This window comes from Prionailurus viverrinus, chromosome B4, assembly GCF_022837055.1.
Source record: "Prionailurus viverrinus isolate Anna chromosome B4, UM_Priviv_1.0, whole genome shotgun sequence".
Classification (NCBI taxonomy): domain Eukaryota; kingdom Metazoa; phylum Chordata; class Mammalia; order Carnivora; family Felidae; genus Prionailurus; species Prionailurus viverrinus.
The window spans coordinates 92247942-92273793 of record NC_062567.1 but is presented as its reverse complement, the minus strand read 5'-3'; the positions used below and the strand labels follow the sequence as shown (position 1 = coordinate 92273793).

At 39.3% G+C, this 25852-nt stretch overlaps 1 protein-coding gene across 1 annotated transcript in view; it reads right to left on the bottom strand.

The window, feature by feature from the left end:
• Positions 1-3793: 3793 nt before the first annotated feature.
• The window catches only part of KCNMB4 (potassium calcium-activated channel subfamily M regulatory beta subunit 4), a 63569-nt gene continuing 41510 nt past the window's right edge, over positions 3794-25852 (bottom strand). Inside the window, exon 3 of the mRNA XM_047865039.1 lies at positions 3794-4990. Within this exon, the coding sequence (XP_047720995.1) occupies positions 4822-4990 (169 nt within the window). The 3' untranslated portion in view covers positions 3794-4821. The remainder of the gene's footprint in view (positions 4991-25852) is intronic.

Here is a 25852-nt window from a genome sequence, read left to right as displayed (position 1 = left end):
AGAAAGCAAGAGGAAGAGGATGACCAGAGAAGCCTACTTACATAGGGTGGTTAGGGAAGGCATCTAGGAAGGGCCAATATTTAAGCTCAGACCTAATGGATGAGAAGAAACAGATATGCAAATATGGTGAGAAGAGGGGTTCAGGCCACAGCACAGGACCCCATATGTACAGACCCTGAGAGGACCACAGTGCATCTGGACTGTAGGCTATGTGATGCCAATGCTGAGCTATTAGGAAAAGGATTTTATATGGTTTGATATATTTCAGTTCATTTTTCAAAAGGATAAATTATCTGAGCCAGGTAAATGATTCTCCACCCATGTTGTCTGATCATATTTTGTCCCATTATTCATTCTGTCATTGTATTGTCTGCCCATCACTGAGCTTGTGACAAAGACCTAAGAATGCATCAGACCTATTGCAATGTCCAATCAGACCCCGGGACACGTGAGGGCAGGAGGTAATAGATGAGGACGTCTCGCCAGATGAGACCATTTAGAGAAAAGCAAGGTGAATTATCTCCCATCATAACAAAATTCGAAAATACGTGGCTTTGGCATTGTTGCCAGGCAGCTGGCAGCGAGGAAACCGACTGCAGGGTGGAAAACTGGAGATTCTTGTTATGCTCTGACCAATCATTAAGTACAAAATCATCACCAGCACCAACTCAGAAGGCAGGCCGGTAGCAAAGGGGAGAGCGATTAGGAAAAAGCGGTGATGATGCGGATTGGCTGCTCTTTGCTGTTTTTTAGTAAAATACCATGGAAAATAGTTGAGTGAGACAAGAACTAGTCTATAAATAGGGTAACACAGCTCTGTTACAGGACTTGTGCCTTTGCCCTGCAGCCCACTGCTTCTTTACCCCAAACAGCGGGAAATTATGCAGAATCTTTCTCCAGAGTCTCCATTAAGTAATGCTGGCCAGACAACGGGAGTAGCTCAGCAGAAAAAATCAGATAAATGTTGTTGCATTCCCACTTAAACTTGTTCCAGAAAGCTTCCAGGTGCCTGCCATTAAGTTGAGGACTGGAGGTACAAGCAGAGACTGAGTAAAATGCTGCTGGTTTAACAACTATAACAAGAGGAGACTTTTGGCAGTGGTCACTTTGACACGAACTAACTGGAAGCAAATAGAAACCTTTTGGATGAAATTTTATCACCTATGTTGTGGGCACCCCTCAGATGCACTCCCTAACCCCAAATTTGGTTTGGATGTCAATACTATTAACCACTCACACATCAAGAGGGTACAAAGTTTGTTATTCACATCATGAGACTTTATGGGGAGAGCAGGACAGTTCCCACACAGGTCCAAAAATGAGTAGACTGGTCTGGCTTTTTTTTGTTCTTAGCGTATAATCCTGCTTGCAGGCCAGCCTTGTGTGGTTTGAATTTCCCACTTGGAAGGAGGCACCCAGGCTTTCTAACCAGTTTGCCCAGATGTCAAGCATAGGGGGAAAGGGGAATAGGGAGGAGGCATGAAAGCTGTCAGCAGTCAAATATAAAAAATGGAGTCAGCCTCTTTATCACAGCCAAATAAACTATAATCTTGGCCTACAAAAGCCTGTTTGTTCAATCCCTAAAGAAATCTAGGTCTACAAATGTGCACTAGGAACATGCAAAAGCTGTGATAAACCCCAAAAGTTTCTGATGTGTCTATGGGTTTAATGAGCAAGAATTTCCTAGAGATCAAACCAGGGGTCACATAGAACAATGGACAAGTTTCTCCAAGACAGCAGATTGAAGGTTTAACCAAGAATCTTATTTCCTGGGGGGCAGAGGATCTTTGTAATTGTTCAGAATTTCATCATGGCATAGGGCATTGACAGCTATCCATCATTCCCATCCTTTAGTGGTCTTTCTCTCCCCTTTCCTTTTAGAACTAGAACCCTTCCCCTGGAGTTTTAGTAGAACATAGGTCCATCTAGCTGAAGAAAACATGTTCCAGCCTTCCTTGAAGCTAGGCATAGCTAGGTAGGTAGTAAGTATTTACAAATAACTGTGAGCAAAAGTGATGGGTAAAATTTCCTTAAAAAGAAAGAGCTAGCTCCTAACTTCCTTGCTTTTCCAGGTTGCAAAGCAGGTGTGATTCTTTGAGTCAATTTTGACCATGGAATGAACACTGTTCTTGGTAATGAAAGAACAACAAGGTAGAGGAATCCTGGGTCCCTCCATTACCATATGAATCAGAACTGCCCTGGACTTCTCTGCTACCTCTGAACTGCTGTGTGAGGAAGAAATAACTTCTCATGTGGGCCATGGTATTTTGGGTTCTCTGTTATAGCAGCTTTGACCATTTTCTCACTTCTATTAAGAAGCTAAGCTTCTCTACCTTTTGATAATCGTAAAAACGCACCCCCCTTTCTCTGGATTTTAGTTTTTTTTTTTTTTTTTTTTTTTTTTGTTTTTTTTTTTTTTCAACGTTTATTTATTTTTGGGACAGAGAGAGACAGAGCATGAACGGGGGAGGGGCAGAGAGAGAGGGAGACACAGAATCGGAAACAGGCTCCAGGCTCTGAGCCATCAGCCCAGAGCCTGACGCGGGGCTCGAACTCCCGGACCGCGAGATCGTGACCTGGCTGAAGTCGGACGCTTAACCGACTGCGCCACCCAGGCGCCCCTGGATTTTAGTTTTAACAACAAGTGTAAGGAGCCTCAAATTTAACTGGCTATAAAGCAAGTAAGACCTTAAAACTACATGTGACTTCATGAATTCAGTGTGCTCCTCCTCTTTTCAAAAAATCGACCTACAGGGGCGCCTGGGTGGCTCAATCAGTTGAGCATCTGACTTCAACTCAGGTCATGATCTCACAGTTCGTGAGTTCAAGCCCCACATCAGGCTCTCTGCTGTCAGTACAGAGCCTGCTTCAGCTCCTCTGTCTCCCTCTCCCTCTACCCCTCACTCACTTGCTCTCTCTCAAAAATAAATAAACATTAAAAAAATATTTTAAAAAATCAACCTATAGAATACAGTCATGTATACTCTTTGGGTCTAAATGGAGGCATTAACACAAACGTATGAGTATCAAACTGATAAATGAAAACTCAGATCAATAAATATCAATTTTCCTTTTTCCCTACACATCACATATGTCCATGCGCTATTTTTATCTATTCTCTGTAATTGATTAATCATAGATTATTGCATTAAGATTAAATGGATAAAGCAGACTTCCTCTCCCACTATGTAACACAAAGATGGTGATTTTCTCGGCTTTCCACTCGAGTAACTGTGTTTCAGATCAGTTCACGCTGTTGCTAAGACAACAGGGATGCTGTAACAGAAAACTGGCTCTGAAGTCTCAAAGGATGGAGCTGCCTCAAAGGATATCATCGATGGTGTGTTCAAGGCCTTTTTCACAATGAAACTTGTAACACTGGATTCGAAAAAGGTGGTCACACTCATCCAACACCCTTCCATAGAAGACTATGGCTCTGTCAATGACTTGTATTCTAAGATTAAGGAAAGAGCAGTCTGTGAACTAAAACTCAGAGGCCTATCATTTCACTAACATGTATCTTTCTTAGAACCCTAAGCGAGTACTGTCCTTAAATTCCAGTTTGCCTTTATTCTCATAGAAGCATGTTTGAAGAATAATGGAAGAGAGCAAGAAGGAACCATATCATCCGATTGTTCCTTCACTAAAAATGTACATCTCATCGACACAAAGGTTTGATTCTGTCTGGTAACTACCTGGGTAAGTAGGATATTCACCGATACCTGTGACTGGTATTTGGAATCTGCATTTGTCAACAGATGCAAAGAAGCACAGTCTCCTCAATGCCCTCGTGATAAAGGCCCAGGAAGCTCAGCGGCAGCAGTGATGAACCCTGGGTTGCATCTCCAGGTTTGTCCAAGCAAACACCTGCAGCGGCATTCATGTAGTACTGAAAACATCAAGGCAAAGACAAAGAAAATAAAAACAAAATACTTGAGCTGATTCTGAATATTTTTTTTTTCTGAGCTAAAAGAGAAAAGGAACGAAAACAGCAGTTAACTAAGCTGACACGTGTCCTTCACATCATGTCCATTCTATTGCACAGAGATGAAATCCGTCGAATGTAACATGGACACGTGAATGAAGGAGCTCAGTGCTCTTAGAGCTAGGACACACCTTGTTCAGAACCGTCTCCCTCTCTTAAGAGATAATCTGGTGAAAAATAGTGGAGAGGCAAAGGGAAGTGTTGGAGGATATGTTTTCCCAATCTTTGAGGGTCCCTTGATGAAGAGTCACAGAAATGACTGAAGACTGAGGGAACAGCGCAGTTTTCCTTTTTCAAGCAGGAGTCAAAAGGTATTCTTCAATAATGGAAACTGGGGATCATACTGTGGAGGTCAAGACTTGTGCAGGGGTCCTTATCTCTAAGTGCAAGTTTCATCTCGCGGAATCAAATGAAACCAAGACCCTTTTTTAAAACCGTGGTGTTCTAAACGTAAAAAAAAAAAGAAATAGAAAAGAACACAGACCACTCTCTTTTAATGTTTTTAAGTAGCAGAAATCATAATGGTTTGTATACTACACTGTACAATTATATACTGTTACTTTCCAAAGAAAATTAACTTCTTATAGGATTTTCTGAAATGGTTACTCCATACGGTTAAGAGCTTGACCCTTCAGCCATCGCTACGACACATGGCATACAATCTATGAGGTTCCAAGTCTTCCAGTTGTGCCGGTCTCTGCTGCCATTGAGGGAGGAGCCTCTCAGAGACCTCTCGTAGCCCCTTCCATCTCCTGCACCAGGAAACAGCCTCCGCAGGTAGATGTGTGCCGATGAGCGCAGTTTCTGTGCTTTGCTTGCCACAAGCCTACTCCCCTTTAAGAGAACTTGCGCTTCTTCATGGCTTCTGCTTTGACTGCCAGGCTCTTGGCACAGATGGTCAGGACCACAATGAGAACGCCCACCACAAATGTCACCAGGGGCCAGAGAAAGCAATGCAGGAGGACAATCTCATCATGCGTGCGATGAAGGAGCACATCATCTGGTCTGCAAGACAGTGGAGATGGGAAAGAAAGAGTGGTCAACTGCCTTGGCATGGCATAAATCTACACCCTGGAGCTCAGCTTGCTTTCTAGCCCAAAGGGAATAATCATTGAAAGTGAAGACCATGCTCTGGCTATAAATACTATATTTTGAGGTTCAAATCCATTACCAAAAGTTCTGAGGTCTTGAATCAAGTAATTGGTACAAATTTGCATATTATCTATAATATAATTTACACGTTGCGAAATGTCAAAGTGTAGCCATCTTTTACATTACTATTTTCCTGCATTTTAAGTTGTCTAACATATTCCATTTTCTCACTCACCCTTTAATGAATGCTGGTCAAAGTGGCATGAATCAGTCTAAAAAATTACTTGTGGGTTGACATTCTCAAACCCAAAGTAGACCTCAGCACTTAGGTGGGACCCAAATGATCTTAATTCATAAAAATAATAAAGTCGCTGTTTGAATTTAGTCAGAAAGATCTGTGGTGTAGTCTTCAGGTCAACTCAGCTCCATTATGTGAAGGTTTTTTATTAATGAACAGATGAGTGAAATGGTTAGATTTAGTGCATTTTTCCATGCTTCTGGGTGGGATCAGTCATCAGTTTAAACTACTGACTACTTTCTTGATAAATTTTGCAAAGTCTTAGCAATATATTTCTATCTTACCAACACAGGACCCCGCTTTCAATTCCAGCACTGGTCTCATTCTCAAGAAGTAAAAATGAGATGTGTTCCACAAGCCATGATTTCTCATCTCTGGCCATTAGAGAGCGAGCTTGGGACTTTAGCTTTCATACAAGAGGTTTACATTTTGTGAGATATTTCCATTTCATCCCCAGGAAGGTTTGTTCTATTTAAAAAAATTTTTTTTAAATGTTTATTTATTTTTGAGAGAGAGAGAGAGAGAGAGAGAGAGAGAGAGAGAGAGAGAGAGGGAGAGAGTGCACACACAGGTGGGGGAGGGGCAGAGAGAGATGGGGTGACATAGGATCTGAAGCGGGCTCCATGTCAACAGCAGCGAGCCTGATGCAGGGCTCAAACTCATGAATTGTAAGATCATGACCTCAGTTAAAGTCAGATGCTCAACAGACAGAGCCACCCGGGCGCCCCAGGTTTGTTCTATTATCCTAGAGTAGCAGTGCTTCCTCCAGACAAGGAAGAAAATGATGCAGAACAATTAATTCAATTGCCCTCAAGAACATCAGAAGCTTTAGAGTACAAGGGCAGTGCATTTAACAAAGAAATGCCTTCTTGAGGAGCTCTCACTGATCACAGCTTTCATAATTCAAGATCAATTTTTCCAGAAGATTGACAAAGAATGTTGGGTATTTCTCTTCTACCTATAATGCAACCATCATGCAGCATTAACAGTTTTGCAGCTTAGCTTTGAAATTACATAATCCTTGCCCCTTTTTTGTGCATAATATCATTTAAGATTTTGCACATTGAGATTTTTATTGACATTTTATTTCATATTATTTCAGTTAAAATTTGTACTAGATAAATGCAGAGTCATTGTAACAATTAAGCAAAAAGCATTCCAGCTTGCAGAAGTTACTCTTTTTTCTGAATTCCTGTAGCAACACATTGTCTTCAAGACTTGTGCTATCATTAACTTATGATACATGTTAATGTACATATCCTTTTCTCCTGGAAGGCCCTTGACTTTGTCATTGTCTGTTACTCTACACATAGATGTTGCTAAATAACCACTTGCTACTGATGACCGGGAAACTGTCTCTGTTTCAACATGTTATCCATGCAAAATTTCAAGAACCTTAAGCCTTGAGTGTAGACAGTAGAGGCCTAGGTCCAAATACAGTCAGGGCACAATATAATTAAGTCCTATGTTACAGTCTTTAAAACCCCAACCCCCAGCACTGCCACCATTATTTTCCCAGCCACAAGAACTCACAGCTGTCAGCTACCCCCACCAGAGTGTGCAAAGGAAGTAAAAGCTCTCTCGGTTTCAGATCTCACATTGAGGTCTTTAATCCGTCTTGGGTTTATTTTTGTGTATGGTGTGAGAAAGTGGTCCAGTTTCATTCTTTTGCATGTAGCTGTCCAGGTTTCCCAGAACCATTAATTGAAGATACTGTCTTTTTCTCATTGTATATTCTTGCCTCCTTTGTCATAGATTGACCATATAAGCATGGGTTTACTTCTAGGTTCTCAATTCTCTTTCGTTGATCTATGTGTCTATTTTTGTGCCAGTACCATACTGTTTTGATTGCTACAGCTTTGTAGTATAGTGCATCTTGAAATCTGGAATTGTGATACCTCCAGCTTTATTCTTTTTCTCAAGATTGCCTTGGCCATATCACAATAAAAAGCTTTTGCAAAGCAAAGGAAACCATCAACAAAACAAAAAAAGCAAATTACTAAATAGGAGAAGATATTTGCAAATGACATATTCAATAAGGGATTAATATCCAAAATATAAAGAGAACTTATACAACTCAACACCAAAAAAATTAAATTAGTTAATTACATAATCTGACTAAAAATGGGCAGAAGACCCAAACATTTTTCCAAAAAAGAAATAACACGGCCAACAGACACCTGAAAAGATGCTCAACATCACTCCTCATCAGGGAAATGCAAACCAGAACCTCAATGAAATATCACTTTACACCTGTAAAAATGGCTAAAATCAAAAAGACAAGAAATAACAATGATTGGCAAGGATGTGGAGAAAAAGGAACCCTTGTGAACTGCCGGTAGGAATGTATATTGGTGCAGCCATTGTGGAAAATAGTATGGAGGTTCCTCAAATAATTAAAAGTAGAGATATTATATGATCCAATATGGGTATTTACCCAATGGGGGGAAAAACACTAATTGAAAAAGATATATGCACTCTTATGTTTACTGCAACTTTATTTACAGTAGCCACGATATGGAAGCAGCCTAAGTGTCCACTGATAGACAAATGGATAAGGAAGATGTGGTGGAAATATATAAATTATTATACAGCCATAAAAAAAGAATGAGACCTTACCACTTGCAACAACATGGATGGACCTAGAGGGTTTTATGCTAAGTGAAATAAGTAGGACAGAGAAAGACCAATACCACATGATTTCACTTATATGTGGAATCTAAAAAACAAAACAAAAGCATAAACAACCATAAAGTAGAGTCAGACTTATAAATATAGAAAGCAAACTGATGGTTGCCAGGGAGAAGGTGTTTGGGGCAGGGGGGGGTGGGCAGAATGGGTAGAGGGAAGTAGGAGGTATAGGCTTGCAGTTATGGAATGAAGAAGTCATGGGAATGAAAGGCAGAGCCTAGGCAATATAGTCAATGGTACTGTAATAGTGTTGTACGGTGGCAAATGGTAGCTATATGTTTGGTGAGCATAGCAGAACATATAGACTTTGAATCACTGTGTTGTACACCTGAAGTTAATGTAACATTGTATGTCAATTATACTTAAAAAATAAAATAAGATAAACTGCAGTATTACTGATTTTTTTTTTTTTTTTAAATCTGTCTTGGGATGGCCTTCCTCCCTCACTTCCTTCCCACCTTCTTTTCCCCTTCGCTCTCTTCCCCTTCTTTCTTGGACAGTTCTATTCCTCCAGAATCTATTGGTGCAAAGATGAACTACATTCTTCACCAAAGGGTGAGAGTGCATAAAAATGTAAATGCACTTAATACACAGAACTGTATGCTTACAAACGGTGAAAATGGCAAAAAAGGGGGGGGGGGTAAGGACTTGTATTTTTAACACTATTTTAAGTAATTTGCATGTAATTTCCATAAGTGTTTTGCGGTTAATTTTTCAGTAAAATGCTTCATTGAGTATCGTCTTTTGTGTTCCTTCTCGAATCACTATTAATGATACTAAATCCTTTACCACAATACTGTACAATTGAACCAGGAAAATAGCCACAGATGAAGGTGGTTGGAACCACTATACATATTTCCTGGAACATTTAATAAAAAAAGAATGTGAGTAAAAAGGAAAGGAGGAGTGAAAATAAGAACTGAAAATGCTGGACCCGGATATTTGTTTTATTTAGAAACTTCTTGGCATTCCAACTGCTATAAGAGCCCTTGGGGCAAAATTTTATTTTAATATTTCAAGTGACAAAACATCATTCACTGGAGATAGCTATGTTGAATCCGTAGCAGCTTCAAAGCAGTCTTTGAGGCAGAAATATTATATAAAAATGTTCATATTTCTTTAAAAATAATTAATGTCTGTTTCCATTTCATACAGTTCTAAGATGCCCCATAGTATCCTTCAACGGGAAGGAAGGGTAGCAGAATATGCCACTTTGGCATAAGGTTATTTTGAGCTGGAGCTAATTGAAAAGAGACAGAGATAAGAAAAGCTCTCTGCCCTCCTCTTATTTGCCTAAAAGCAAGACATACATTTATAAAGGTGCCTTTCTTCCTCTCTCTTCCAGGAAGGACAGAAGTTAATCATTGGAGACAATTCTAGACCTTTATCAGCCCAAAAATGGCACCAGAGTAAATTATATAACAAATTTTCCTAACTAGCTCTTACTTTCCATCAGTTTCCCCATATATTTACCTTTCTACATTTTGCTGCCCTAGAAATTCAAAGTCCTTTTCCTTTGTCATATCACTTCTCTAAATATGTATTGCCTTTTTCTTTAAAAAAAATTTTTTTTAATGTTTATTTATTTTTGAGAGAGAGAGAGAGAGAGAGAGAGCGCGCACAAGCAGGGGAGAGGCAGAGAGAGAGGGAGACACAGAATCCAAAGCAGGCTCCAGGCTCCAAGCTGTCAGCATACAGCCCAATGTGGGGCCTGAACCCACAGACTGTGAGATCATGACCTGAGCTGAAGTCAGACGCTTAGCTGACTGAGCCACCCAGGCGCCCCTGTATTGCCTTTTACTTAAAGATGCTATATAAGCCCAAGTTCAAACCACCTCTTTGAGCTATGCACCACTGAGTGCTTCCACATGTACACATGATGCACATGTTAATAAACTTCTGTTTTTCTCTTCTTAATCTGTCTTTTGTCAGTCTAATTTACAGAGCCCTAGCCTATGAATCTAAGAAGGGTAGAGGGAAAAGTTTTTCCTCCCCTATAGGAAAAAATGATTTCTCAGCACAGTAATGCTTAAGTTCATCATTCAGTTAATAGGATTTACTGAAATTATCTTTAAATTGATCCTGTGATGTAATTAAAGTCTGGTTCATTTAACTGGGACTTTAGTGTCTTAATCTAAAGCACTCCACTACCTCAGTTCCCTCCAATTTTAGGAGGCAGCTTTGGGTTTAGAATTCAGTTTTCCATAAATCTATAATGGTAGGACTGAAGGGGAACTTTTTTTAAAAAAATTACCATTTTCAATATTTGGCAAACTGGATAAATGGCCTGATGAGATCTGAATACGATGTAGTATAATCAGGATAGTGATGAGGATGTAGGCAATATGAAAAAAAAAAAAAAAGGGATGATTACTCTGAATTTGAGGACTTCAAAAAAGTAAACAAGGTATTTTGTTTCAGGTGTGTAAAAATACTAATAGCAAGCACTTTTAGATCGTAAGAGGGGGTGGGTACAAGTGTCATAAAACAAGAGAAGTGCTACCGAGTACCCTTAGAAATACCTTCCTAAAGGTTGGACTTACCCTGAATAGAGCCTTGAAAGTATATTGTGAGTACATTCTTAAATAGTTAGCATTTGTTAAGTATTTACTACCCTTCAGGTGCTCGGATAGAGTGTTTAATCTCACTTGATCCTTAAAATAACCCTGTGATGGCCAAATTTTTCATTGTCATTTTAAAATAAGAGAAACTAAGGCAAAGAAAGATTAGTTTACTCAAGATTACACAACTTAAAATAATGACACAGTGATTCGGAAACCCTATCTGTATGACTTTCAAACCTGTACTATTTATTTACCCCTCAGCCGGCTTTTCTCGAATTCAAGCCACCTCTGGTATTTGCTGAAATGCAACTTCCTGAATCTCAACTCCTGGCTGACTACATCAGAATAGGGGTTGTAGGACCCAGATACCTGCATTTTTGAGAAGCTCCTGGGTGATTCTAATACATAATCAAGTTTAGGAAGCGCTGTGTAAAGCTCTAATAGTTTAAAAGAAAAAAAAATTGGTGTGAAACATAGAGCTACTTATCTGGCTGTTTCTGAAACTGTCTTAACTGATTCTTATGTCCGGGTTATTGTCATGGCCGTCACATGCTCTTGTGCAGAGTGTTTGGTGCATGAAGATGTCCTGGAATAAGACTGGAGGAGAGAAGGGGTGAGGTGAGGGGTAATGGAGGTAACATGGGAGGCAGAAATCCAGCCCTGATACTAGATTTGCTCGGAGGGAGCTTTTGTCCTAATTGGCAAAAAGGTACCCTATCAGCTAGCAGTAGACCTAGTTGTACCAGATAAAAAAGACAAAAATTTGGTATACGTCATCCTAAATATAAAAAATATATTCTCTTTGACTTTGCCTCACCAAATGAGATTTCTTCTAATTCTCAATACCTGTTCTGTTCACTGACAGTGAGAGAAAATGGTGACCTCTTTTTTTTTTTTTTTTTTTTTTAGGCTGGAAAATTAAACTTTAACTTATCTCAACCAGTTCATGTAAAAATCTGAACTGCATAATAAGTTACTAGTGTCCCGTGATGGCAACTGTACCAGTGAAGAGAAAAGATGATGATCCATGAGATCCTACAGGAAGTAGAAATCTTTTTAGATTTATTACTTAAGAACTTTCCTTTTCATGTTCATGTAGACTGCTAGAAAGTTCAAGTTTTGGCCTGCCTTAGCAAGATCATACAACTTTTTTTTGCCAGTCAGACCCCTCATGCTTTGTCTTATTTTCTGCACATGTTGCTAATTTATTTTATCTTGCTAAATTCTGTCAATCTTTAGAGCACTCATTAAACCCTTCTTAGAGTAGGTATATATCAATGATCTACATTTGCATATCAGGTACTCAATAAACCTTAAAAACTTTTTTAGTTGTCAGCTTTATCCATATTTCCATGAGAAACAATACACTACATCATTACAGGAACTTGCACTTATGTATGTATTTTGTTGCAATCTTAAAGTCAATAAATGCTTCATTATATCACAACCATAACATAATTCTTTAGGCATAATGTCAGTCCAACATGCCAGGCCTCTGGCATAGAAGCACAGCCAAATGACATGAAAAATGTAATGATTTCATCCTCCAAATCTTCTGAATAGGTCCTCTCTATTCTTGCTCTAAGCCTTGCTTATTATTTATAACATGACCTACTTTTTGAAAGAATCTTAAAGAGGTAACAATAAAAACAAGACCTAAGTACAATAAAACCCTTAAACTGACAGTAAAGAGCAAATACAATGTAATTAGGATGAGAGAAAGAAAAAAAAAAAAAAAAAAGGAAGTCCAGGCTAAGACAAGCTCCTGCTTTAAGCATAAGTGGAACTTAACCTCTGAGCATCCCAGTACCCAAGGGAAAAAGAACAGAGATGAATTACACAGCTGCCATTAGATTGAAAAAAAAAAAAAAAAAAAAAGGAAGCATGACAATTCATCAGAACAAACGCTTTGCTAGGGCTACACTTAATAAATGAGATGGTGTGTATTTTTACATAAAGTAATCTGTGTAACACATTTGAAAGGCTAAGACCAGCTTTACAAAGCTAGCTAATGAAATTATGTGAGGAATTTTTGCAATACTAATTCCAAGGTCTCAGATCTACTGAATCAGATTGAGGTTTTAAACAGCTTTCCAGGTGATGCCAATGATTACTCACATCTGGAAATAAGTGACTTAATGCTTTTTAAATATCAAATGTATCAGCTTGGTTTTTGACAATAACTTAAGAGCAAATCGTTCAAGACTGGAATCACTGACAAGCATTCTATGTGGCTGGTTGAAGGGAGCGTCTTCTGTCAGGTTAGAGTCCTGACATGGAAGTGACAAAATGATACTTTATAACAAAAACCGAAAACCTGACATGCATTCATTCCCAGATTATTTTGTCTATTGGAGCTAGGTTTCAGACAGCCTTTGAAAGTTTTCTCTAAAGTCTCAAATGTATCAACAGATATTTTTTTTCAATATATGATGTTTATTGTCAAATTGGTTTCCATACAACACCCAGTGCTCATCCCAAAAGGTGTCCTCCTCAATACCCATCACCCACCCTCCCCTCCCTCCCACCCCCCATCAACCCTCAGTTTGTTCTCAGTTTTTAAGAGTCTCTTATGCTTTGGCTCTCTCCCACTCTAACCTCTTTTTTTTTTTTTTTCCTTCCCCTCCCCCATGGGTTTCTGTTAAGTTTCTCAGGATCCACATAAGACTGAAAACATATGGTATCTTTCTCTGTATGGCTTATTTCACCTAGCATAACACTCTCCAGTTCCATCCATGTTGCTACAAAGGGCCATATTTCATTCTTTCTCATTGCCACGTAGTACTCCATTGTGTATATAAACCACAATTTCTTTATCCATTCATCAGTTGATGGACATTTAGGCTCTTTCCATCATTTGGCTATTGTTGAGAGTGCTGCTATAAACATTGGGGTACAAGTGCCCCTATGCATCAACACTCCTGTATCCCTTGGGTAAATTCCTAGCAGTGCTATTGCTGGGTCATAGGGTAGGTCTATTTTTAATTTTTTGAGGAACCTCCACACTGTTTTCCAGAGTGGCTGCACCAATTTGCATTCCCACCAACAGTGCAAGAGGGTTCCCGTTTCTCCACATCCTCTCCAGCATCTATAGTCTCCTGATTTGTTCATTTTGGCCACTCTGACTGGTGTGAGGTGATATCTGAGTGTGGTTTTGATTTGTATTTCAAATCAAAATGATGATGAGGAGTGACGTTGAGCATCTTTTCATGTGCCTGTATCAACAGATATTTAATTGAGATGCCACAAGAGGAGACTATGTCATAGAAGGTTTTCAGGCAGGAACTGCTGACCACTGATTTCTAAGCTGGAAAACCTTGATGTGGGTATGAATAAATGTTTTCAATTTTAGCAATACTCTATGCTATGAGCTTTCTAGGAGACTGAATTAAAATGCATCCCATGAAAATACTGACTTGACCTATTGATTGTTGATTTTTAAAAGACCTCAAAAGATATTTTTTCTACCAAAAGACATTGAAGATTAAATGATAAAAACATTGAATTTGGTTTTGGCATAAAGCTGTCCTTATTGAGAGTAATTAGCCAATATGTTTAGTTGCTGTTTGAAGCAATTATAAAACCTTGGCAACAGAAAAGTATGCTTGTCTTCTTAAATGACCACAGGAAGGCACTTGAACAGCTAATCTGAAAGCTGTATCAAGTTATGGTATAAATTACAGTGGGAATACGGAGACCGGAACACGGAGATCCTTTGCAGTATTCTTTACGATGATTTGTTCTATCATGAGTGCATTTTTGCCAACTTGATTTCAGCAATGATATTGTGATAAGGGCTTTTAAAAGTTTGAGAAGTATTATATCAACATCACAGCTTTGGTCTGCAGATGGTTCTTATCAATGGATGAAAGGCTGTTTATAGATGTAAAAATGTTATAAATATTTACATTTTCTTAACTATCTTCTCCAATTAGGTGAACTTACAGCTGTAATATTTAATTGTATAATATTTAATTGTATAATATTTAATTTAATAAGTCAAGCCTGACTATTCTTCATGGAGGAAATTAAATCAAGCCCCAGAACTGCAGTTTCTAGAAAGAAAAATTTACATTTGCCTTTGGCCAGATATACAGCAAACTGGCAGGTGTGTTATTTTGGAGCAATGAAGGGTTGAATTAATTTTAAATAGGAAAGATTGTGCCTTAAGTCCACCCTGGTGGTAAGTCCTAAGTAGCCTTGCAAGTGTAGGGGAGTATTTCAGAACATGATCTTTAGTTAAACCTGGGTTTAAATATGGGCTTTACAACTTGCTAACATGATTTTAGGAAAAATACTGAAGGAAGGAAGGAAGGAAGGAAGGAAGGAAGGAAGGAAGGAAGGAAAGAAAGAAAGAAAGAGAAAGGGAAAGAAATACTTAATCCCTCCCTGTCTTAATTTTGTCATCTATAAAGTGGGAATAATAATATCTACCTTCCAGGATAGTCCTGAAGAGTAAATGAGACAATGTCTGCCAAGTGTTTAAGCAGATGACTGCCTAATAGTGAGTATTTAATATTCAGTAAGGGGTGGTAATAATAATGATTATCATTACAAATTTGGGGCTCACAACTCAGAAGATGATTTTAAAATGTTGCCAGTAATGTATCATTTGCAAATATCTTCTACAGTCTACGACTGTCTGGTTGAAGTCACAGGAAATTCCTTTAATCAAATTATAATTTCTTTTGGTATAGATGTCTTCATTCTCCCTGGGCCTCCTATACCTTTGTAGTCTGCTTTCTGGTCCTATAACAGGCGGCTTAAAGGAAGAAACAGAATAGGTCTAACCAGCAAATGATTCCTTTCAATTCTAATACGTGCATCAGGAAAAAAATTCAACAACACTAATCTCTTGATTAGAACCACAAATAGAAGTTACCCCTAAATTTTTCTTTCAAGCCATCATTTAACATCATTAAATTACCCAATTGGAGATTGGGTTTAGCAACTGTTTTCCGATGGTTAAGATGGCTGTCCTTACAAGTACAAGGTCTTAGGTCTTATAAAGCAGAGGCCCGGCGAAACCATTGAAGCCCTGAGCTCCCAGAGGAACACACTTCTTTTAAAGTTTTATTCACACTGTGTGGTAATTACTTTTTATATCTGTCTGTTTTCCCAACCTAATTCGAAGAACCCTGAGGTAAGGAGCCTATTAGGGATATTGCCTGCCTGAGAAGACGTCTCCTGAGTGCTCAGAAAGAAAGAGGGGTTACTGGCAAGGCCTGCAAACCAAGAAGATGCTTATGACTTGTTGTCTTAAAAAAAAAAAAAAAAAAAAAAAAAGCAAACCAATGATCCATCTTATTCTGAGGCAGAGCAGGTTGGTATAAGAAGGTTTTAATTAGACAACATTTGTTGTTCTTCTATCAGGAAAAAAAAAATGGAAAGAGAATTTTTAAATTATCTAGATATTCTCGGAGATGAGGCAAGAAATGGCATTAAATTTATATTAAATCCCCTTCCTCTCCCACCTGCCCCCGCAAGCTGCTTAGGAAGAGTCACCTGCATCAGTGACTGGGAATGCTGGATGGAGAGCATGACTTTCAGTTGGCTGATTTCATCAGAGAAGTGAAGGATTTTGTAAACCAGATGACGGTTTTGGTCCAGCAATTCCTGTGAGCTTTTCTTAAGAAATGTATTACTGTTCTTCATGGCAGCTTGGTCTGTGGCGTCTCTGAGTTACCAGGTAAATTATTTATTTCACATAGGGCCACAGGTATTCTTTGGCCAAACTGCTTAAATTTAGAGTTTAAGCAGATATACTGGAGAAAAGAAGAAACCTACATTCTTCTATTTGAGACAAAGATAATTCTTATAATAGTTCTCACCTTGTGTATGTACTTTGTAGTTTCAATTTTATTTATTTAAAAAAAATTTTTTTTAAATTTATTTTTGAAAGAGAGAGATACAGAGCATGAGCAGGGAGAGGCAGAGAGAGAGGGAGACACAGAATCCAAAGCAGGCTCCAGGCTCCGAGCTGTCAGCACAGAGCACAACACGGGGCTCCAACTCACAAACCATGAGATTACAACCTGAGCCAAAGTCTGACGCTTCACCGACTGAACCACCCAGGTGTCCCTGTGGTTTCAATTTTAAAGTGAAAATCCAATACCATTTTAAATCAGTGTGAAAAAGATGGATTATTCAATACATTGTGTTGGGACAATACTGGTCATTTGAAGAAAAAAACACATTTGCTCCCCATCTTCTTTCCAAAAAACCAGAGAAAGAAAAAAAAAAAAAGAAAATCCAGACATATCAAAAACTTAGTTGTACAAAACAAACCATGAATGCTCTAGAAGAACACCTGAGTTATAGAAAATAACTTTGGAATGAGAAAAAAAATGGGTTTTGATTGTTTTGTTTTTTTTTTTGTATTAGTACGTTCCAAGTATTCTATTGTACTTACTTATACTAAGAAATTATTCACTGTTAATCAGAAATTAAAATTTCACTGGTGTCTTATATTTTAATTTGCTAAATTTGGCAAATTTCTGATTACCCTACTTTCTAAGTAAGACATAAAATGCAAAAGCCATTAAGAAAAGACAGATGATCCAACAAGAGAAACGTAAACATTTCTGTAAGCCAAAAACACTCCAGGGGCGCCTGGGTGGCTCAGTCGGTTGAGTGTCTGACACTTGATTTCAGCTCAGATCACAATCTCACAGTTCATGGGTTCGAGCCCCGTGTCAGGCTCTGTGCTGACAGCGTGGAGCCTGCTTGGGATTCTCTCTCTCCCTCTCTCTGGCCCTAAACATTAAAAAAATTAAAGAGAGATGGAAGGGAGGGCGCAGAACCAAGGGTGAATAAACAACAGTGACACGAAGCTACAGGCACACAGTCAGGAAGACAAAATCGGAACAAGAGGAAGCCAGGGAGAAATGCTGCAGACAATGAAAAAGGTAATTAGAGCTGGGTTTAAAGGAAGAATCAGAACAAAAACAGGCTCCCTTCTTAGGACAAATGACACAGTGTTCACAGAGAGAACCCACAACTAATCAGCTCTCATTTTTCTTCTCTTCTCCATGGACGACAAATACTTTTCTATTCTATTTCATCTTTAAAATATTATTAGTCAAAATAAAACATTTTATTTTAATAACAAATTTTGTTATTATTAAAATACATTATGACCCAAACCAGGACAGCTGAAACCCAGGACAGCCGGGAGATGGTAAGAGATGACACGTCTAAGGGACTTCTTCTACTGGCTACAGGGGAACCACAGGCAAGAGTGTTTCTACTTCCAAAACAGGACTGATTTCCCACCTTTCCTTTTCTCATTAAAGTGGAAAGAATAGGGCTCTATGAAATTTTCATCACATCATCACTGCTTCCTCAACACAATGAGGTCTCCAGACAGAGACGCACAGGTCTAATGGGGGAGCTGCGGGTCCCCAGAGATAACACTAGATTTGGATTTTCCTAACACAGCGGGTAGGAGTTCTGAGTCTCCACTGACTTAGGGCCCATCACTCATCTCTCTCTACACCTCAGCTGCCTCATTTGTAAAATGGGAAATAAAACCCTTCTCAGGAGAGAAAATGAGGGTATTTCCGTGGAAAGCATTTTTCTATAAAACCATGTACAACATAGACAGCCTCTGTGAGATGTAAGACACATCTGAATTGGTCTTGGCCGCTGGTTCCTGAACTCAGCTCCTAAAACCCTACAAAATTCCTAAGTGATAAGAGAATTAGGAACATCTTTTGTTCTAATGAGGAGACTCTAGGAGGGCACCTGAAGGGCTGCTGGATTGTGGCTGGGCTGGTCTCCACAAAGACCAAGCCACGGTTAGAAGCTTGTAACTTTCAGCCCCACTGCCCTCCCTCTATCTCCCATCTCTCTAGAGAGGTGTTGGAAACAGAGTTCATAATTGATCATGGCTTCATGATAAAGCCTCCATAAGTATCCCAACAGTACAGGGTTCAGTGAGCTCGTCTGGTGAACACATGCACACCAGAAGGGTGACGCACACCATCTCCACAAAGACATAAGCTCCTACACTGGGAGCCCTCCCAGCCCTCACTCTATCTCTTTATCTGGCTATTCATAGGTATCCTTTGTCATGTCTTTCAACAAACTAGTAAATGTGCGTGTTTCCCGAATTCTGTGAGCCACTCTAGAAAATTAATCCAAACTGAGGAGGAAGTCATGGGAACCTCTAATCTGTAGCCACGTTGGACAAAAGTTGTGGGTAACCTAGGGACCCGATACTTACAACTGGAGTTTGAAGTCGGGGGGCAGTCTTGTGGGACTGAACCCTTTACCTGTGGGATCTGATTACTATCTTCCCATAGATAGGGTCAGAACTGATTTACATTGTAGAACACCCGGCTGGTTATTATGGAGAATCACTTGGTATGGGGGAAAAAAAATCCTACACATCTGGTGATGAGAAGTGTTAGAAGTGAAGTGTTCTCTGCTAGGAATTGGCCCAAGGGATACAGGAGTGCTGATGCAGAGGGGCACTTGTACCCCAATGTTTATAGCAGCACTCTCAACAATAGCCAAATGATGGAAAGAGCCTAAATGTCCATCAACTGATGAATGGATAAAGAAATTGTGGTTTATATACACAATGGAGTACTACATGGCAATGAGAAAGAATGAAATATGGCCCTTTGTAGCAACGTGATGGAACTGGTGCTAAGTGAAATAAGTCATACAGAGAAAGACAGATACCATATGTTTTCAGTCTTATGTGGATCCTGAGAAACTTAACAGAAGTTTATGGGGGAGGGGAAGAAAAAAAAAAAAAGAGGTTAGAGAGGGAGACAGCCAAAGCATAAGAGACTCTTAAAAACTGAGAACAAACTGAGGGTTGATGGGGGGTGGGAGGGAGGGGAGGGTGGGTGATGGGTACTGAGGAGGGCACCTTTTGGGATGAGCACTGGGTGTTGTATGGAAACCAATTTGACAATAAATTTCATGGTAAAAAAAAAAGAAGTGAAGTGTTCTGTATGAGGAGTAAAGACACACAGTGGGGAGAGAAATGAGTTTTTTCATTATAGCCTTAAATAAAGCCCATATCCAAGTTTCCTAACCTGGGAGAGATGAATTTGTCTACCCACAGAATGTAACAACACGGAACCAGAGATTTTGAAAATTTGTGGCATTTTCAAAGCTTAAGAGTTGAAGGAAAGCTCACATTCATTGTAAAAGTCATGGGGCGCCTGGGTGGCGCAGTCGGTTAAGCGTCCGACTTCAGCCAGGTCACGATCTCGCGGTCCGGGAGTTCGAGCCCCGCGTCGGGCTCTGGGCTGATGGCTCAGAGCCTGGAGCCTGTTTCCGATTCTGTGTCTCCCTCTCTCTCTGCCCCTCCCCCGTTCATGCTCTGTCTCTCTCTGTCCCAAAAATAAATAAACGTTGAAAAAAAAAAATTAAAAAAAAAAAAAAGTAAAAGTCAGCTACGCTGAGACCTCTCTATAAATTACTACCTGTTAGACCTCTCTATAAATTACTGCCTGTATATTTTCACTCCTGCTGTAACAAATTTAGTGGCTTAAACCAATGCAAATTTCTTCTCTTACTTTTCTGGAGGTCAGAAGTCTGAAATCTGAAGGTATTGGCAGGACTGTTCTTTCTGGATGCTCTAGAAGAGAATCTATTTCCTTGCCTTTTCCAGTTTCTAGAAGTTTCCTATATTCCTTGGTTCATGGCCCCTTCTTGGAATCACTCTTGCTACCATCATCACATCCACTACCCCTCCTCTCTTCCTCTTATAAAGACCTTGAGATTACATTTAGGGTGTAACTTTCCATAACAAGACTCTTTACTTAATCACATCTGCAGTCTTTTTTTACCATATATAGTGTTATAAGGTAATAAGGTATGTTGACACAAATCCATGGGGATTAGGATGTGGACATCTTCGGGAGCTAGTATTTAGACAACCACACTACCATAACCTGCTATCTTATATTATAAATAGTTTTTTACTAACACAAGTCTTCTACCCCTGGCGCTAATTGGTCATTCACAATTAAATCATCAACAGAAACATCCCCCCAAAAAAGCACTAGATGATAAACTCCTTTCTATTATCCCCACCTGAGTTATAAAAAAAAATACTAAGAGGTCCAAACTCCCAGTTATGCAATAAATAAGTCACAAGGATGAGAAAGCACAGCACAAGAAATACAGTCAATAATGTCGTAATAACTTTGTATGGCAACGAATGGTAAGGACAATTACTGTGCTGAGCATTTCATAACGTATAGAATTGTGGGAACACTATGTTGTGCCCTGAAAGTAATATAATATTGTGTGTCAACTCTACTTCAATTAAAGATACAAATCAAGGCTAAAGAGTGTTTACCTTTTTGATCTTTTCCCAACATCTGTCCTTTTATTATGATAAAGGCATTCACTATAAAACACACCTGCCCAGAGATATTAACACTTTTCTTTTTTTCATCTGCAACATGTTCCTTCCGTTGTGCCTTTGCCTGCTTAGAGCTCCACTACTTCCTTTACCACCTGCTGCCCCTGATCGAATCAGTCATGGAACTTTGAAACTTTTAATACAATACATCGCTGGAATCCTCCCTAAGGAATGGACACCCTGTTTACTACAGGATTTACTTTTTGTCTTAGTAGTACATCTTTGCAATTCCCTTTTATTTTTTTTTTTAAATTTTTTTTTTCAACGTTTATTTATTTTTTTTGGGACAGAGAGAGACAGAGCATGAACGGGCGAGGGGCAGAGAGAGAGGGAGACACAGAATCGGAAACAGGCTCCAGGCTCTGAGCCATCAGCCCAGAGCCCGACGCGGGGCTCGAACTCACAGACCGCGAGATCGTGACCTGGCTGAAGTCGGACGCTTAACCGACTGCGCCACCCAGGTGCCCCTGCAATTCCCTTTTAAATTTTATTCCTTACCAAGTGTTCAAAGATTCTTGATTCTTTTTTACTCAGATCTTTCACGAAACAATATGTCACTAATGGTTCTCCGTATTAACTTTAACCACAATCATATGCTACGTCGTAAGTTTGACCTTCCCAAACTTTCTCTCCATTAGCTATCCTTCAGATCTTTTTTTTTTTAATTCTGAATTTAAAAAGTGAGATAGAATTTCCACATGTGGAAAGAGAAGTAATAAGTATATAGTTTAGCCAGATCTTCATGTCATTTTAATACTGTTGATTCCTGATCTTTTTATTTCTATTCTATAAAAACAGTTTTATAATTTCTTTAATCCATTTTACTATTTAAAAACTCACATTATCCCGTACAATTATTTTTTCTCATATTTGAAGATTGAAAATGTATTATTAAATCAGATTTTAGCAAGAAGTGGGGAAGCTTAAGGGTGGGCCATTATGTTCCCAAAGGAAGTCTTTCAGAGCCCATTTTCCATCTCAGCAATACCTATGCCTGGAGAAACATCCTCAGAAAATGGAAAATGTTTGATTCATGACGTTAATGCTCAAAATGCCCTTCTGTTTTTCAATTCCTTATTTAGAGGAACTAATTCTTAAACATCAAGGAAACACACTGTAATCTAGCATGTCTGAGAATATGGTGATACAGAAGGGACTTCCTCAACAAGCTAGGGCTGAAAGAGACTGGAAACAACAGCACTAATTAAATCATGACATCCCAACATTCTCCTCACTGTTCAAGACAAAACAACAGGGCCTCTTATTCACTTTGTGAAGCCAAAACCAAAGTAGAAGAGAGAAGCTCTAATTATAGAAAAGCCTGCACACAATGAAAGGCTAGTCACCGAGCAAAGTAATTATGTGTTTTTTTCTCAAAATCTTCAAACAGGGTAGAGGCTCCCCTTTGAAATTACATAAGATGATACCCAAGGGCTCAAAAAGTTGAGCCAGTGTCTTCTATATCCATTCAATAACCATGATCCTAGGATCCTGATGTTCAAAGCTACTCCACTGTTTCAGGAGAAGGAAGTCATGGGTTGCACCCAACATAGTAACTGCACACATATAAAAAGACTTGTCTGAAAGATCACTTTAACAGCCACATTTTCTATCATCTCTCTAAGCTAAATCATGTTCTCAGCCCTTGCTCCAGGCAAAGAGGACACTGCAAACTAGCAGAGGATATAATCACAGATCACACACTTGCAACGTGGGCGTGAGAAACCGTTTCCAGGGAGAAATGACAAACATACTGATGCACCCAAAATATGCATATGAGCAGGGATTCCATTGGGTGTTTGTAAAGTTGGCAAGAGCTTCAGAATTTGGTTCTCAAGGAAATAAGGCGGGTAAGGAATCCCCCCAAATGTCAACGTGTCTTCTTACCATCTGAACAATACTGGGCACATTGTGTGCAGTTGAAATGTGGCATTTAAAAAAGGAGGTTGAGAAACATGTTCCCCATGATTCTGACGTAAAATCAAGATGGCAGGCCCTCCTTAACTAGTAAAATATCAGTAGGGTCGGAACAATAAGGGCCCCCTCACCCACTCATGACTCAAATGCAAATACCCCCACAAAGAATCGTGGTCTCAGTGGGTCTGCCCAACTCCACAAAGCCTGGATTTTTTACCCAGTGGTTCCCCACACCTAGAAGAGCAGCACACTGTACTAAGCTCAAAGTGAAAACTCCATAAATGTTAGTGTAACAAGAAGGGAATGGGGCGCCTGGGTGGCTTGGTTGGTTGAGAGTCTGACTTTGGCTCAGGTCATGATCTTACAGTTTTTGGGTTTGAGCCCCGCATCAGGCTCTCCACTCACAGTGCAGAACCTGCTTGGGATTCTCCCTCTCCCTCTCTCTCTGCTCCTCCCCCTCTCTCTTTCAAAATAAATAAAGAAACTTTAAAAGAAAATAAGAAGGGAATGAAAATCCAAAGCCATAGAGTTTTAGTTAAGCAAATCTGGGGGAGGAGGAGGGGGGGAAAGGAAGATCTTAGACTTCATAGGAATTCTTTCAAAGTCTACATATACTTGTTTGAAATTGTAAACACCATAGAGTTATTTGCATCAACAGTCATATGTATCTGCTTGTATTCTTACAGATCGTGACAACTATTTTCAGAACATTTCTAAGAGAAAGTGACCATGTTCACTATTCTTTGTCATTTTAAACTTTCTTTTCTTCCTGCTTAGTTATTTAAATATCTATCGCTAGCCTGTCCAATCAGCTCCTGTGCACCTAACTACTGTCACTGGTGGTTCCTCCTTCAATTCACCTGCCCCACCCCCACTTAGATGCTTTTCCCTGCTGCTCCCACACATAGCGCTGTCCCATATTGAGCACACTAGCAAAGGCAGCCAGTGCCTAGTGAAGTCAATACCAAACAGCCCAGGCAGGTGAAGAGACCTTCTGTATTCCCCAAACCTCTGAAAAAGATCTTGTATCCCATCCCACAACATAGTCCTAGGATATCATCATTAATGTCTGATTTGGTGAAGACCAATTCCTTATAATTAGATCTTCAATGAAGAAAATTAGTCAGTTACCACAATCTATTTTCTTTCATACACCTCTCCTAGCAGCATGGCTCCATTATTTTGGCAGCTCCGAAGAGAAGATCTGAAAAATGTATCCTGGGTGGCAGAAAAGTGAATTGCGTTTCTTCTTTATTTATATAAAGCTCAAAGGAAAGCTCAAGGGAAAAGCTCAAAGGAAACAGGGCTACCTCCTAGTACAATATCATCATTCTATAAGTTTCCCAATTGTTAAGAACCCACTTTATTAAAATGTATTATGCACCAAATTATTGGTTTTTAATTAGAAAATTAGCATATATATACTTTGTTGCTGCATGTAGGAAGATAGAAATATGTTAGCAATGAATCATCCATCCTAACTCCTAAAATGTATAGTAAAGAGTACATGAAAAATAGCTCTATATTCTTTTTTGTTATAATCTGTTAAGCGGTTATTTCTCTTGGTAAAAGTATATTGAACATATACTGAAATACGTCTACACAGTAAAAGTAGTCAAATTAATTGCGAAGTTCTTTTCCTAATTGATAAATCACTATTTAGAAAACAGAAGTTGTATGGAGAAATATGTGTGACACAATGATGACTTACAGTACAATTGAATTTTTAAAATTTGAGTAATTAAAAAGACCCTGTCAGTCAATGTCAAAGTTTCGCTTGGATGTGCCAGTAACTTGACTTTACTGTGGTAACATGCAATATTCAAAACTCAAGAAAATACATGTAAATAGCCATCAGATTGTTGGACTAAACATGATAAAGAGTTTGAAAATCACTAAAAATTATAGGCATGGGTATTCCTATGGAAATTTGTTTTCTTTTCCTCTCCCATGAGACTAATATTAATGTCCCAGAGAGGGGCCAATCCTTTAGGCCTTCAAGGTCCTGAAGCATGGAGCAAAGCTGCTAATAACCCAAGACAGACAGATAGCTCGTTGTTATGAGCTACACACATTTTCATGTTGTTACCACAGCATAATTTAGCCTAAGCTGACCAAAACACCAAGATAAAGGCCAGAGACCCTACAATTTCATTAAGTAAACAGCCATGATGGTCGAAATGAGTCCTCTCTTGGTGTGCCTGGGTGGCTCAGTCGGTTGAGCGTTTGACTCTTGATTTTGGCTCAGGTCATGATCTTACGAGGTTCTTGAGTTCAAGCCCTGGGTCAGCCTCTGCACTGATAGCACAGAGCCTGCTTGGGATTCTCTCTCTTCCTCTTTCTCTGCTCCTCCCCTGATGTACTCTATCCCTCTCAAAATAAAATAAAATAAAATAAAATAAACATTAAAAAAAAAAGTCCTCTCTTAATCTAAAGCACAAGAGCAGTTTAAAGATGCACATTTGAGCATCTTACAAGATCTTCCTGGTTCTCATTCTCTTCCAGTTAGCCATTCCACAACACTTGCAGAACACCTACAACGTGGCAGGCACCAGGGCTATGCTTATGCGGTGGCTCTCGCTGGCTGGCTATAGGCTGGACGGCAGGAACACTGTCTGCTAATGTCTGTAGTCCCATTACCCAGCACAACGTCAGGCACGCATGCTAGGTGCTCGTTTGTCGTTTGCTTATCGTTGAAACGCACTTCAAAATGTAATGAACATTTGTACATAAGGCACAGGTAATAAAAGGGGAGTACTTAAGCGTGCCTGGGAAATAAAAAGACCTATCTTTTGAGAAGACATGAAAGAACAGGAGTTTAGAATCTAAGTTTCTTGGGAGAAGACAGTGTATACAAAGGCCCAAATCCTTTGGCATTGGGTATTATTTTGCCACCAACGGTACATTCAAAG